This window comes from Chenopodium album, chromosome 15, assembly GCF_948465745.1.
Source record: "Chenopodium album chromosome 15, dcCheAlbu1.1, whole genome shotgun sequence".
In the NCBI taxonomy this organism is placed as follows: Eukaryota; Viridiplantae; Streptophyta; class Magnoliopsida; order Caryophyllales; family Amaranthaceae; genus Chenopodium; species Chenopodium album.
Genome location: NC_137848.1, coordinates 6016327 through 6031986, shown reverse-complemented (window position 1 = coordinate 6031986; position 15660 = coordinate 6016327). Strand labels below are relative to the sequence as shown.

The 15660-nt window shown below is 41.2% G+C and overlaps 2 protein-coding genes across 2 annotated transcripts; both read right to left on the bottom strand.

The window, feature by feature from the left end:
* Window positions 1–5083: 5083 nt before the first annotated feature.
* LOC145580666 (uncharacterized) lies at window positions 5084–7917 on the bottom strand. Its single transcript, XM_081637793.1, has 3 exons — window positions 7082–7917; window positions 6699–6962; window positions 5084–5165 (listed from the first exon to the last, which is right to left on the bottom strand). Exons 1-3 carry the CDS (start codon window positions 7915–7917, stop codon window positions 5084–5086), a joined length of 1182 nt encoding a protein of 393 aa, XP_081493919.1.
* Window positions 7918–9969: 2052 nt separating this feature from the next.
* On the bottom strand, window positions 9970–10392 carry LOC145580665 (uncharacterized). Its single transcript, XM_081637792.1, has one exon. The coding sequence runs from the start codon at window positions 10390–10392 to the stop codon at window positions 9970–9972; it is 423 nt and encodes a 140-aa protein (XP_081493918.1).
* Between the last annotated feature and the right edge of the window lie 5268 nt (window positions 10393–15660).

Genomic DNA, 15660 nt, shown 5'->3' with positions numbered 1-15660 from the left:
CCTGGCGACAAGATAAATTTCTGGCGACAAGGTCGGTTTGTTAGCGACAGAGTGGAGTTTTATTCCTTATCAAATTCTATGATTTTCCGGACTGTTTCCTTATAAATAGGGTCTCAAACCTCTGTTTTTAATCAATCAACTTTCAACATCTCTCATCAACTCTCATCATCAATTCTCTCTATTCCCTCTCAAGAATTACTTAATTATTTTCTCTCTCTCTCTTTCTAAACTAGCTTTTACAAACAATATTCCGCATTCACAAGATCTTGAAACACTTAGCCAAGTTCGAAGTTGCCTTCGCCCTAAACGTGCAAGGTTGATAATTTCTGAGGGTTTGGTCCAAAACTAGTCAAAACTTTATTTAATTTGATTTTAATTTAGTTCTTTAATAATTGTTTATTATTTTCATTGAAGTTTACTAACTTGCGTATTTTGTTATTAGAAAGAGGTACGAGGCTTCAAAGTATGTAATCTTATTACTCTCTTTCAATGTAGAAAGCATGCTTATTATTGTTTATGATTCCTTGTATCATGTTAGGATGCTTTTAATGCTTTCTAGTATCATGTTAGGATGTTATTTTATGCTTTCTAGTATCATGTTTAGGATGCCTTTATGCTTTCTAATATCATGTTAGTACCATGTTAGGTTTAAAGCTTTGATCTTTATCGTTTAGTGACATGCTAGGGTTTGTTATTAATCTTGTTAGTATCATGCCTAGGATCTTGCCATTATTATTAAGTTTTATTATGCCTTATCATGCTATTATCATTATTGTTATTGATTTATTTATTATGTTGCTTGATATTTATTTTATGTTTTATTGTTATTGCTTGATCACACCTTTTATGATTGTTAAAGGGAATTTGTACTTGAAATCACGCTTAATAAGATAATTAATAATTTTGGTTTAGGCTAATGTGATTTTAATTCAAGTGATCGCCAATAATAGTATTATTTGTGCATTAATATTCAACCAACATAGATTAAACATGGTAGGTTCAATATAATGTTTGTATGTTATTCGAAAAGCGCACATGAATACGAGCAGAACAAAGTAGAGGCCTATTTTATAGGGCGGGTCCTTTCTTTTGTAGATTGGATTCGTACCCTCATCCCCGGACCCTGTTTGGTTCAAGACCTTATGGAGTAGTTGATGGTTCTTTTGGATTGTCTTTTGGGTTTACAAGTTCCTAAAACTTGTTGGCGACTCTTTTTGCTCTTTTTCTTTCCCTTTGGAACGCCACCGTACTTTAGTGTATGATCACAGTGGGGTTCAAGTTTGGGGTTATCATAATGCTTGAAATATTCCCTACAGCAGGTATCGGTGTTACAAGAATGATTTAGGATCGTAGAACGTTTTGAATCATTCTCCGTCCCTATCGCTACTTTGACTTTTGTTTTCGAAACTTGCGTTTCTCCAAACTCAGTCAAAGTGGGGGCTTCTGTAGACACCCAAATGTGTCTCCCCAAAATCAAACCCAGTGATGAATACCTTTCACGTCATTTGATTATCGAACAAAGTGAAAGTGTGAAAAGTCTAGTGATGTGGTTGTTTTTAAATATCTCTCTTTCTATTTTTGAAAATATTTCTTCTTACACTCTATTTATGAAAATATCCAGTCCAATTTAGTTTGGTCCATGATAAAGGTCCAATAATAGTGTAGTTAGATTAGGCTCGAAAAGAGCTTTCCAACGATATATTATAAGCCCAATTCCGATGAATAATGAGGAAGTTGTGGTCAAAATACTAAATTGGGCCCGAAATGAATTTTATATGTGGCCCAATGATCTAGAGGAGGGCCTAATAATTATTATTCCTAAAGTCATTAGGATTGATTTTAATCTTCTAGAACATCTAGAAGGTTGTTTTAGATTCAAATGGAATTAGGATTGATAATTATATTTTAAAGAGTTTTATTTGGAATAAAATAAGTGTTTTATGATAAACCTGATTTTAATTTGATGAACACGAAATTTGCTGCTTAATCATATTAAGAAAAGGATTCCGTACAAAGCGCGTTTTACCCTTTAATTAGCACCAAACGGTAGAGTTTGTCGTCTGGCGTTAATGTCTGTCGCCTGGCGCTAATCATGTCTCCTAGCGACAGATGCTAGTTTTATTCCGTATAGGACTTGAAGTATAATCTATCTTTTTCGGACTAGTTTTCTATAAATAAGGGTCGTATCTCCCCGTTTTCAGAGATTAACAATCATCAACAATCAACAATTATCTCTTCTTTCTCTATAAAAGCTGGAAGTTTTCTCTCTCTTTATTCATTTTCTAAACCTTCCCTCTTACAAAATACCGCATACATTAGTTCTAGACACACCTAGCCAAGTTCGAAGTTGCCTTCGCCCTAGACGTGAAAGGTTGATAATTTTATGAGGGTTTGGTCCCAAATCCCTATTTCAATTATTTAATTGTTTGATTTATTATTTTTCCTTGAAGTTACTAACGCGTGTATTTTGTTATTAGAAAGAGATACGAGGCATCCAAGTAAGTAATTTAATTGTTATATAGAAATCATGCTTTGATTATTTTGATTCCTAGTATTATGTTAGGATGTTTTATTACTTCCTAGTATCATGTTTAGGGTAATAACTAAAATTTCTAATATCATCTATGTTTCTAATATCATGTTTAGGTTGCTTCTTATTCTTTCCTAATATCATGTTAGTATCATGTTAGGGATAAAGATTTGATCTTTAATGTTTAGTGACATGCTAGGATTTGTTATTAATCTTGTTAATATCATGTCTAAGATCTTGCTATTATTATTATGCTTTATTGATAATATTGTTATGATGATTGTGATTAGTTTATGATGCTTGATATTATTATATTTATTGCTTGATCACGCCTTTTATGCAGGTTTAAAGGGAATTTGTACTTGTAATCACGCTTAATAAGATAATTAATAATCTTGTTTAGGCTAATATGATTGTAATTCAAGTGATCGCCAATAATAGTTTTGTTTGTGCATTAAATTCAACCAACATAGATAATCAGGTTTAGGGTTAACTTATTGATTGTATGTTAGTCAGAAAGCGCACATGAATACAAGAAGAATAAAGTAGAAGCCTATTTAGGGCAGGTTCAATCTCTTTTAGGTTGTATTTGTACCTTCATCCCCGAATATCCAGTTATGGTTCCAGACCACTATGGAGTTAGCGATCTCATGGATCGTGAAGGGGTGTAACCTTCACCCTGTGAACGGTTTACAAGTTCCTAAAACTTGTTGGCGACTCTTTTCAATTGATATTTCAACTTTTCAGTGCTGACCGAGGCAACTTCTGGGATCAATTATCGTTTTCTCGGAATTAACTCCGAGAGACAAGTGACCAATCGGGCTCCGGACTTCCTAGAATCTGCAGATCGGCCAATTGCCCTGAAGGAAAAAAAGTTCTCGATTGTCAGCTCTGCCCATTACTTGAAGCAGAAAGCTTGGTGCCAGAAGCAAGATCCATTTTTCCTCTAGGGACCTTAAGAGCTAGCTATAACCAATGTTGCGGCTGAAACTCACGCAGTTGTCGAGGCCTTAGCAGCTGGAACTGTAGAGGAGGAAGAAGAAGAGGAAGAGGACGGGGAAGTTGAGGACGCGCGTCTGCTAGCTTTGGTAAGCCCTCAAGATCTCTTTTTTTTTTTTTACTGTCACTCATGATACTCCTTGCCCCCATGTCTTCTTCTGTTGCAGGAGGAAGAAGAAGAAGATAAAACAGATTCTGAAGAGGAAGAGTCTTCAGAAGAGGAGATGGTGCTGCGCCGAAGAAGGACATTTATCAACCCTGGGCAGTTCGTGGATGCCCCTCCTCCACCAAAGAGACCTCCCTGGGCAGTTCGTGGATGCCCCTCCTTCACCAAAGAGACCTCGGCTTGAGGAGGATAAACCTGAGTAGCAACGAGAAGAAGTTCCTCCTACTCCTGAGGTGCCTGCCAAAGGATGTGAGACTGAGAAGACTCCTCCCCCTCCCGAGAAATGCAGGGAGGAGGAAGTAATGCAACCAACTCCCCCTCCTGAGCAATCTGCTGCAGCTCAGAGGGGTGAATATTTTGTTAAAGGGGTGCTGTCCCCTCGGCACATGGCCGAGTCCTTCATTGTAGAGATCCATCACGAATTTGAGAAGCTGGATGCCTCTACTGAGAGAGGCAGCAAGGATGGGGATGTAGAGATCTGCAGAACGTTCCCCAAATTTTTGCTGAGGAAAAGCTGCAAGAAGCTGAGGAAGAGAAGAAAGCTACATAGCAGCAGAACAATGTGCCCTCTTCTTCAGCGGCTGGCTCCTTTGGGACCTTCCATTCCTCTGAGATGGGGTTTGGTTCGGCTCCCCTTGTTCCGATCCCTGATCGCGCCAGAGTTACGCTTGATGCGTGGCGTCCTTCAGCCACTTTGTACTTCGACGATCCTGCCAACGCTTCTGAGTTGGAGAGATCGAGACACTGGACTGCTAGATCTGCTGCTGGTGCTCCTGAGGTTTCGGACAAGGTGCCGGGTCCCTTCCTCGAGAATTAGAGGCTACTGATGCAGGTAAATTCTCGTACTTAAGTAATATTTTCACGTATTTTATTTTTTTGTTTTTTTTTTGACATCTGCTCTTCCACTTTGCAGACCACTCAGAACCACTTCCTGGCCATCGCAATGCGCGACGAGTCGAAGGCCAAGCTCGAGGAGGGTGAACGCAATAAGGCCGAGAAGGCCGCTGTTGAGGCCGAAGAGGAGTGCAAAAAGATGGCCTCTGCGTTCGACACCTTCTGCTGGGAGATGGAGCAGCACGTCTTTCCCACCATTGACCAGGATGAGGCCCTAATCAACGAGTATGGGGTTGCGGACATCCTTGGCTTCCGAGCTCGGAATGAGCAGAAGATTAAGGACGAGGTCCATGCTCAGGTGGCTGCTCGTGAGGCCGAGACTAGAAAGAAGGAGCAAGAGCAAGCTGCTAAAATTCAGCACTTCCGAAATGAGAGAAATGCCAAACTTGTTCATGCCGAGGTTGCAGCTGAGGCCAAGGACAAGAAGCTGCAAGAGTTGGACACTCAGCTAAAGGACTAGGAGACCGAGTTGTCTCAGGTTCAGATTGAGTTGTCTATCGTCCGGAATCAGCTGTAGAACCAAGGTGAGGAAGCTGCCAGGGTCCAGGCTGCCCAAGAGCTATTGCTGGTTCGGATCTACACTCATAAGCAGTATGATGAGGGATTCAACATTGGGTACAAGGCGGCTCGACAACTCGCTTTTCATGTTTACCCCCAAATTAATTGGGACATAGCTGAAGAGTGGTCACTAAACGAGAACGACTACATTTGACCACTGCTCATCTTGTTGAGAGTGAATTCTTGGCTCACTGGGACGCGAAGGTAGCTAAGGTCATTGCCGAAGCTGAAGAGGAAGAGAGGCTTTCTCCTAAAGTCAGGCAGAGAGAATCTGAGAATGCTCTGGCTGGAATTGCCTCGTCTTCAGCTGGTGTCGAAGGTTCCCAGGGTCCCAGCTCTTGTCAGCCAGACCTTACTGAAGCATAGGAAGTCGGGCAGTCGCCTTCAGAGTCTTGCGGGTCAACGTGTGCTTAACTGTGTATTTGCCGCATCTATTTTTGCCTTAAGTTTATTTTGCTTCAGCTTGCCTTGATTGTAAAAACTCTAACTTTATTTTTGTTTTTGAGTAGTTGTACTTAGTTCGGCAGCTGTAAAATCCGCTTGTGGGCGGTTGCCGATTTAATATTCGCTGTGTTCACACTTGAAATATTTGATTTGATGTAGCTCGGTATCCGAGCATATTTTCTCATGATATGCACTGTTTTCTTCTTTCTATTGTCGTGTTCTTGTAGCTTAGCCTTTCTTTGCTTTTTTCTGCTTTTTCGAAATTCTAAGTATGAAACTTCGGCTTGGAAATTTTCTGAACGTAATCTGAGTGCTCCTTGCCCCCCCCCCAGAAATCAGAAGTGATTGTCTTCGGATTTTTAAGGTGATTGCTAGTTATTTGGTATAGACGAAGCTCTAGCCTTAGCAAAATTTCTGAGTCAAATTTTTTTGTAGTTTATGATATTTTTCTTGTTTCTTCTCTGCTTTTCTTTTTTATCCGAGGGAATGGATGTTTGAGACATAGGGTCGTTGCTTTGGCAATGTATCAAACAACGACCATCTGAGGTACAGGGCTAGCTTAAGGCAATACTTGGACTCATCCACAGTCTCTTTGTCCCCAAGAACTGATTTATCCGAAGTATAGTGCCTTTGAGGGGTGATACTTTGGTGGTGAGATCATTGTTCCATTTTAGGCTGGTTCAGCGGCAATCTGAAACATAATGCCTCTAGGGGGCGACGTTTCGGACAGTTCCGAGGGAGAACCCTTTTTGTAAAATGAGAAAGGCAGAAAAATAAAGCATAAAACTTGCAAAATTTTGTAGAAATGGTGGCTCTAAGGCCTTTTTATCAATCAATGAAAGTGCACTTACATAGATTGTTCAGCCCCGAAGGGTTTACACGTGATATTTCTTAAGTACATCAGCATTCCAATTATTTTTCAGCTTAGTTCCATTCAATTGCCGAAGTCGGTATGTTCTAGGCTGAAGCTCATCATAAATTTCATAAGGTCCCTCCCAAGTGGCTGAGAGTTTCCCATGAATTTGGCTCTTCTGCACAGCTGCAACATTCCTAAGGACGAGGTCTTCGATTTTGAGAGGCCTCGTATAAACTCTTCGGTTGTAGAACCTGCTAATTCTCTGTTTGTATGCAGCCATTCTGTCTCGGGCTGAGTCTCTTACTTCATCTAGGAAGTCGAGGGATTCCTTCATGAGTTGTTCATTTTCAGCCGAGAAGTGGTGCACTCGCAGACTCTTAGAACCGATTTCTACTGGAAGAACGACTTCGGCCCCATACACCAGCTCAAATGGTGAATGACCCGTAGCCTCTTTTTCAGTTGTCCGAAGTGACCAGAGGGATCCTGGGAGTTCCTCTATCCACTTGGATTTTGATCTTCAACCCTCTTCTTGAGAGCATTGAGGATCTGCTTGTTTGCAGCTTCGGCTTGTCCGTTGCTTTGCGGATGACACACTGCTGATTACGCCAATTTTATGCCGAACTGATCGGTATACCGTCTCAGCGGCAAGTTATCAAATTGCCTCCCATGATCAAAGACAAAAACTTTCGGTATGCCGAAGTGAGTGATAATATTCTTCCAGATGAACTTTCTGACTGTTTGCTCTGTAATGTTCGAGCCTACTTCGGCCTCAATCCATTTGCTGAAATAGTCTATGCCGACTATCAGCCATCTTTTCTGATATGGAGCATCGGGAAAGGGACCCAAGATGTCCAGACCCCATTGGGCAAATGGAAGCGGATTCAAGATTGGCTGGAGATCTCGGGCCGGCTGATGGATGACTAGTGTGAATTTTTGACATTTCTCACATTTTCTGACCAGCTCCTTAGCATCTGAGACGATGGTGGTCCAATAATACCCTGCCCTTAATTCCTTGTGGGCCAGAGTCCTTCCCCCCATGTGGTTCCCGCAGATGCCGAGGTGAATCTCCCGAATGATATAATCAGCATCTTTTGGTCCCACGCACTTCACCAATGGGGTTGAGACGGATTTTTTCAGTAGCTCTCCTCTGAAGACGATGAACCTTGAGCTGGTTCGCTTCAGTTTGGAGGCCAAAACTTTGTATTCGGGAATATATCCCCGAAATTTGTAAGCTAGGATGGGATCCATCCAGCTCGATTCATGGTTGACGCAGCACACTTCAGGTACTTCGTCAACACTTATTTCTCGGCGTACCTCCACATATACAGATCGGTTCAGCTCGGTTAGAGTTGAGTTAGCAAGCTTGGAGAGTCCGTCGGCTTGTGCATTCTGACCCCTTGGGATCAGCTGAACTTCGAAAGTTCTCAGCTTCGCAATGATCGTTTTGATCTTTGCGAGATAGGTTATCATGGAGGGCTCATTGGCCTCATATTCGCCTCGGATCTGATTTGCGACGAGCTAAGAGTCTGTTTTTAGGAAGACATGTTCGGCTTCCAGTGAGATGCACAATTCTAGGCTAGCTATTGTTACCTCATGTTCAGCTTCGTTGTTCGAAGCTTTAAAAGAAAACTTGAGTGTATACTCAAAGGACTTGCCTTCGGGAGAGGTTATCACTACCCCTTCCCTCGAACCATTTATTGTGGAGGATCCGTCTGTAAAAACGGTCCAGATTTTCTTTCTTCATCTAACGTCTCCTGGTACGAGCGTTCGGCCAGGAAGTCCGCTAGAGCTTGAGCTTTGATGGCTGCTCTCGGCTAGTAGTTGATGCTGAACTTTGTGAGCTTGAAGGCCCACTTCGCTAGCCTACCAGATTTTTCAACTTTGCCGAGGATTTTTTCCAGCGACTGATCAGTTAAGACCACTATTTGATGGCAATCAAAGTATGGCCTCAGCTTCCGAGCGGTTACCACTACTGCATATGCAACTTTCTCGAGTAGGGGGTAGCGAGTCTCGGCATCCGTTAGAGTGTGGCTGACGAAGTAGATCGGCTGCTGAACTTTTTCTTCCTCCCTTAGTAGCACTACGCTTATAGTGGTTGGGCTGACTGCCACTTATAAGTACAGAGTTTCTCCTTCGGCTGGACAAGCCAACGTCGGGAATTGAGCCAGATGCTCTCGAAACTGCTTGAAGGCTTCTCTTTACTCGTCTTCCCAGACTCTTTTGTTTTCGGGAGTCTTAGGGCTTTGAAGAAAGGAAAACCTTTGTCCGAGGCTCTAGAAATGAACCTAGACAAGGCGGTCATTCTCCCGGTGAGCCGTTGAACGTCCTTCTTTGTTTTCGGCTCAAGAAGATCGAACGTTGCTTGCACCTTTGCAGGATTGGCATCAATCCCTCTTTTGCTGACCATGAAGCCCAGAACTTTTCCTAACCTCATGCCGAAGACACACTTCTTCGGATTCAGCTTCATTTGGTGCTTTCTTAAGGTGGCGAAGGTTTCGGCCAGGTCTGTGACATGGTCTTTCGCTTCTTTTCTTTTGACAATAGAATCGTCAACGTGGACTTCCAGTTACGGTCTTTTTCCTCGGCAAACACCTGATCAACTAGCCTTTGGTATGTTGCCCCCGCATTTTTCAATTCGAAGGGCGTCATTTTATAGTTGTACACCCCGGCATTCGTAACGAATGCCGTTTTTGTTCGGACGTCGGGGTGCATGAAGATCTGATGGTACCCCGAAATGCGTCCATGAAACTAAGCAGAGCATGCCCGCTCGTCGAGTCGACTAGTTGATCGATCCTCGGCAAGGGGTAGAAGTCCTTCGGACAAGCCTTATTCAGGTCCATGAAATCAACGCACATTCTCCAGGTGCCATTTGCCTTCTGAACCATTACAACATTAGCCAGCCACTTTGGATATTGGCAGGGTTCGTTGAAACCTGCGTCCACCAACTTTTTGATCTCGGCTACAATGTCTCGGTTCTTGCTTACGGAGTAATTCCGCTTCTTTTGCTTAATGAGTCAACATGTGGGATCGACATTAAGCTTGTGAGAGATGAGGTTCGGGTCAATCCCATGCATGTCTATTTTCGAGAAAGCGAACACATCTTTGTTGTCCCGAAGGAGTTGTATGAGTTCCACACGGACGTTCGGATCGAGATCCAATTTGATGGTGACGCATTTTTAAGGGTCTCATTCGGTCAACTCTATTGATTTAGTCTGCTGATCCAGCTCCATTGTTTTGGGGCCAAATTCTTCGCAATTGGGCCTGCTGTCAATATCGGCAGGTCTCCCAGACTTCGGCTGATTTTATGAGTCTTTCGGCTCAGATGAGAAACCAGCTTTTTCCTTTCCTGGCGGGCTTTCTCTCGCTAGGGCTCCTTGGGCCGAAGCACTTAGGCCTTTCGGCTTCTTTGCCCTCCGTTCCATGTCTTTTTCTTTTCCTCCTTATCCTCGTCGTCTTCAGAACGACTTGTGGATGGCTTGAGGTAGTTACATCGGGCAGCTTTCTTTTGCTGCCTTGAATTCTTTAGGGGTAGCCGGTGTTTGAAACGTATATCATCAACTGATGATACGTGGAGAGTACCCCTTGGATGTCGTGAATCATAGGTCTCCCCATGATCACGTTGTATACCAATAGAACGTCCATAACCAAAAATTCGGCCATAACGTTCTTGGCTGCTTCATCGCTGCCGATGGTGACAGGAAGAGTGATTTTCCCGTCGGAAGATGATGAACACCCGTTGAATCCTGATACCGGGTAGGGTACCGGAGTTAAATGCTCGGTCTTCAACTTCAACTGGTTATAGGCCGAACGAAACAGAATGTTCGCGCCCTTACCACCGTCGACGAGGGTTCGCCAAACATTGTGGTTAGCTACTGTTGTGATTATAACCAGTGGATCCTCGTGGGGGAATGTCACCCCCCGACAGTCTTCGGCTGTGAACGTCATGTTCGATACCGGAGATTGAGGCGTTCGGATGTCAGTATTGTTGACTTGATGGGTTAGTGCCCTTAAGTGGTGTTTCCGCTCTCGCCGAGAATTTGTCCCTCCCGAAATAGCAAGGATGTCCCGGTGACTCGTGAAACTCACACCATCGGTCCTTGTATATTTTCTGATGCCATTGGGGAAGTGGCCTCGGCCTTCTATATTTTTGCTCGTCCTTCGTCACGCTATATGTCTTAGCACGAGGAAGGGCGAGCGGGGTATAAGACTCGTATTTGCCCGTGTACGGGGTAGATTTGTCTTTCTTCAGCTCAAAGGCTGAAGACGGTTCTGAGGCCTTCGTCTTCCCTTTCTTTTGGCCTTGGCCTTCAGATTGCTGTTGTTTTGTTTTCCCAGCCCAAGATTGAGGCTGAGTTTTAGCTTTGTTCCACTCTTCGGCTCGGATGAATTTATCCGAGGCGTCCAAAGCTTCTTCCAAGGTCTGCGGGGGATGCATGACCATGAAGTCTAGGAACTTGCTGCCAGCTCGTATTCCGTTTTGCAGAAGAAAAAAAACGGCTAGCCCCTGGTCCAGACTTGTGATTTTGGACGACTCGTTGCTGAAACGAGTCAGATAGTCTGCAAACCCATAGGTTCTACGGTTGTTTTCTCTCGGCGATTTACCGTGGAGAATTTTCTCTTGAACTTGTTAAAAAGGTCTTTTCAACCAATTATCGAGCCTTCCTTCACACCCTTGGTGATTCACGCTTGTGCAACACCTTTTAGGGTCGTTGGGATGTATTTGCACCAGGTAACCTCGGACCTGGGATTCAGATACATATGGCCCTCTATGAGGCAATGTGGTCCTTCGAATCCGAAGTACCGTCGTAAGTAATATGTGCCGGGATTTTCACCGTCGGCACATGCTCTTCCAAAATCCAGTTTTGGAAGGGAGAACTGGTAGGGACCATGACGGTCTTGCCCCTTCATTCAGCTGTTGGGACCTCGCTCCTCCCTCTTAAAGAGGTTGAAATGGTTTTCGTCCTCGGCTGAGACGATTCGGGCTGAGGCTTAGTCCCCTCAGAGTAGGAGAGACGGCTATGCACGTTCAACTGCCTCGAGCCTAAGCGTTCGTGGACGCTTCGGCGGACAGGCTCATTCCGCGCAGAGGCGGAGTTGTTGCTTTTGTAGCTGCGGGAGTTCGGCTGGGTAGACTCCCAGAAGAAGTGAGGGTTCTTTTTCCTCTCCCTCTCAATCCTCCAAGTATCTTCCTTCCATTTGCTCCCAAACTCTCGGAAGGATGGAGGCTTTCCCTCCTCCCCTTGACCGGTTCTCCTTCGCAAGTTCCTCGACGGAAGGGGTGAACGGTCACGGGTTGACGGGAGATTTTCGGCCAGGCCTTCATGACCTCCATGAGGACAGCAACCGCTCTCGCTATCTCCTCCGTGGAAGGCCCCGATTGAGGGGTCATCCTCGGCTGAGAACGAGAATGAACGCTTCGAGGTGGGCTCTTAGCGTCGGACCGACTCGGGTGGTGTGAGTTGGTCGGCGGTCTAGAATTATTTGTCAGAGATGATGATCTCTCCGAATATGCCCTCTCCAAGCTGACCCTCTCCGAGGTGTGAGTTGCTCGTTGAGGGCGATGAGTGAGGTAGCGACGGGGATGGCGCTGAAAGAGGTCCTTTCCCCGGTGCCATTGGGCTCCTTCTCGAGGAGGAAGGAGTGCCCTTTTTGGAGCTTTTTCCATTCTTACGGTTCTTAGCCGTGTTACCAAGAAAGAAAGTGTAGAACGATTGAGATTGGCTTGTTTTCCGAAAGTCTTCCCCACAAACGGCGCCAATTTGGTTCGGGTAAAAACAATGGGACCTTCAGACAGGTCCTTTCTGGTGGGCTGAAGACTGAAATCGGTCCAAGTGGAGATTGGGCCAAGGGTTTCCTGCACAGCAAACACACGTAAATTGGCCTCAGGGGTGGTGCCGAGGAAGGCCCCTCCGATGCCTAAGTCAGTGCGGTGTTTAGAGAGAGAAAGCTATGCAAGAGTATTAATTGCTTGAGACTTGAAATGAATGAATGTAGAGAGATAAGATTGATTGCTTTTATACCTTGACATAATAGGAGAAATGGGCCACGAGCCAAGTGGGCTTGCCACGTTGACTGGGCTGACTGACTTGACTTGGTATGGATGGAGAGTTGAACCTTGAACTTGGGCTTATAATTGAATCATTTATGGACGGTTCCAATTGGAGTAAATTAGACCTAAATACTAACAATTGATATTTTTATATTCATAGTTTTATGTCTCAATTCCAAACCAGGTCAATTCGAAATCCAAATTTTTAAAAAAATAAAAAATAATCAATCAAATCTAATTTGATTTAAAATTCGGATTCAATCTATATTAATACTAGTATTTCGAATTAGATTGGATTGAACTTCGATTTAATTTGATTCGAATAATAGACACCCTTGGTCCTAAAGATTTTAGTTATAATTTTCCTAAAAAATATTAACTCGAAATAGAGGGAGTCAGGAACCATATAGAAATACTAGTAATAAAAACCTACTCCCTCCATCCCCAAAATTTCGACCCTTTTGGGTTGATTTTGCGGTTATTAAGAAACTTAAATATAAAGAAATAAAAACGTATTGGAAAGATAAATTTACATGGGATTTGTAAAAAAGTAGAGAGATAAAGTACTAAAAAAACAAGAAAAAACAAAATTTTATATGGAGAAGCTAAATTTTCACAAATATTATTGTAAATTGGTGAGTATTTTAATGCAAATGGGTCGATCATTTTAAAACTAAAAATAAAGTAATACGGAGTAATTAACAAAAAAATAATAATTGAGCCGAAATAGAGGGAAACATCCACGTATTTAACTCCCAAAGCATATGCTGCAAATTGTAAAACATCTGTCTACAAATTTTTGACGACAACACACTAAGCAATAAGCATAGATGGCGATGATCCAACATATACGTGTATTCCTCGATTTCACTTGCTTATTTAATTCTTAAACGTTTTTTTTTTTAATTTTTTATTTACAGAAACGTCGTATGTACTTCTAATTTGGTTTCTAAAAGCTAATAAAACTATAACACCAGTTCACTCCACCTTAAAAAATAATATTCAGTAAAAAATAAATTTAGTTCAATAAAGATAATTTCAATTCAGTAAAAATCAATAACTTTAAATAAAAAATATAATAGAAATTCAGTAAAAATAATTACAGTTCAACAAAAATAATTTCATTTCAATAAAATTAATTTTGGTTCAATAAAATAATTTCAGATCACAAAAATAATTTCATTTCAGGAAAAATAATTCCACTTCAGCAAAAATAAGGTGAATAAACAAGGCCTAACTAGTGGATATTTGTTAATACTGTACTAAACTACAAATATAGTAATACTGTATGTATCAATGTAGGTATATCAAATTAGTATGTATTAGTGTAGGTATATCAAATTATACTATTACGTCACAAAACTAATAATTGTATTTTTTTTATTTTTTTATAGTTTTTTTTAATAGAATTAATAATTGTAATTGTAATTCTTTAACGTTTGTATTTTTTATTTATTCGTGATACTCTTACATTAACATACATATTTTTAGTAGTCAAATAAAAGAAAAAAAAATTATATTTACTAATCTAATAAGTAAATATCACATTACTCCTTAACTTTTTTACGACAAAAAATAAGCATTGAAAAACATCATAGTCAAAGTAGTGTTACAATCCGTTTCTCTATAAATTGTTTTCACCAAAAGAATTTTTTATATAATAAAAATAACCATAACCGTATTCCTCCAAAAAAAAAAAAAAAAAAAAAAAAAAAAAAAAAACAATAATAACCATATTCAAAGAAAATAATACATAAAATTACTTTGTAATAAAGATGGTTGAACAGCTATAGAAGAAGTGAAGATATGCTATCACATGAAGTGCACATGCACTATATATACACATAGATATCAACATAATTGAATGAATTATTATTACTTTTTAGGGTTAATTATTATTAAAATTAATTTCTGATGGTTAATTATTTATATTTCTGCAAGTATATTATCTAGAGATTATCATCCTCGTCCTTGTGGCTCTCTAAACACCAAAAAAAAAAAAAAAAAAAAAAAAAAACCCACTTTTTGATTATTACGAGACAATCCTAATTTTGCATGTCATCTTCTTTCAATAGACCTTGAGTTGTTAGTGATCGATTTTTGTTGGCTATATACCACGTGTCAAAATTTAATGGTTTATTACACTTTTTTAATTAAAAAAAAAAAGAAGAAACACAGCCACTAACCCCAACCATGAAACCCTAGCCCCTACCCCAGCCATGCACCATCGAAAATCAGCTGGTTGCCCTCCTTAACCTTTGAAAATGGCCGGCCGACACTAGGGATGTGTTTTTAGGGTGTTTAAGGGGGGTTTTCGGGGCAATGGTGGGGTTTTTTTGGGGTGGTTAGGGAGGTTGGGTGGGACTTTTCGGGGCTCAAATGGAGTTTTCGGCGGTTTTTGGCGGCTGGGTGGGGTTTAGGGAAGCTAGGTGGGGTTTCTAGGGTGGTGGCTTTGGTGTGTGGTGGTTATGGTGGTTTCGAGGTTGGGATTTGGGTCAGGGGGTGATTTTAGGGGTGGGTTTTGGTCAACGGGGTGGTTTTTGGTACCGGTCGTTTCAGGGGTTTAGGGCAGCGACCGATTTTTGATGGGGCTATGGTTAGGGTTTCACGGTGGGTGGTGGGTTTTTTTTTTTTTTTACCTATTTTTGTTTTGTTTTTAACTTTTTTTTATATTATTATTTTGACCAATTATTGAGCGACACTAGCTTTAAAAAAAATATTTTAACCTATTTTACAGGTTTTAGGTAAAAAGGTTTGTTAAAAGAAATTAAAAGGTGGGGTTGCCTCGTAATAATTAAAAGGTGCGATTATTATTGTTAGACCACGTAAAGGTGACATTATTTATTTCCATTTTTCCAACTAATTATAATTCATCATGATCGATTTTTATTGAGGTTTAAACCTAAAAGATTGTCTTCTTTTTATTTTATTTTTTTTCTATTTTCAAAGCAGAACATTCTTTCTTATTAGACTCAATTCCCTTCAGCTGATTTAAAAAATGTTTTCTTATATTTTTCATCTATAGTTACTGATATATTCATTTATCAAGCCATTATTTGCAAATTACATACAACTGATTTTATATAACTATTGTTTTTCTATAATTAGGCCATATTCACTTCTTGTTTACTGAAGTTACAATTCATACTTCCTCAAAAAATAAA

Excerpts from the sequence above, each read along its gene's own strand:
- LOC145580665 (XM_081637792.1), bottom strand. The coding sequence starts at position 10,392 with ATGACGTTCACAGCCGAAGACTGTCGGGGGGTGACATTCCCCCACGAG.
- LOC145580666 (XM_081637793.1), bottom strand. The coding sequence starts at position 7,917 with ATGATAACCTATCTCGCAAAGATCAAAACGATCATTGCGAAGCTGAGA. Across the intron at positions 6,963-7,081 it reads GATAACTTGCCGCTGAGACG|ATCAAAATCCAAGTGGATAG; the intron begins GTATACCGATCA and ends AGAGGGTTGAAG. Across the intron at positions 5,166-6,698 it reads TACAAACAGAGAATTAGCAG|ATCCGAACCAGCAATAGCTC; the intron begins GTTCTACAACCG and ends TTATGAGTGTAG.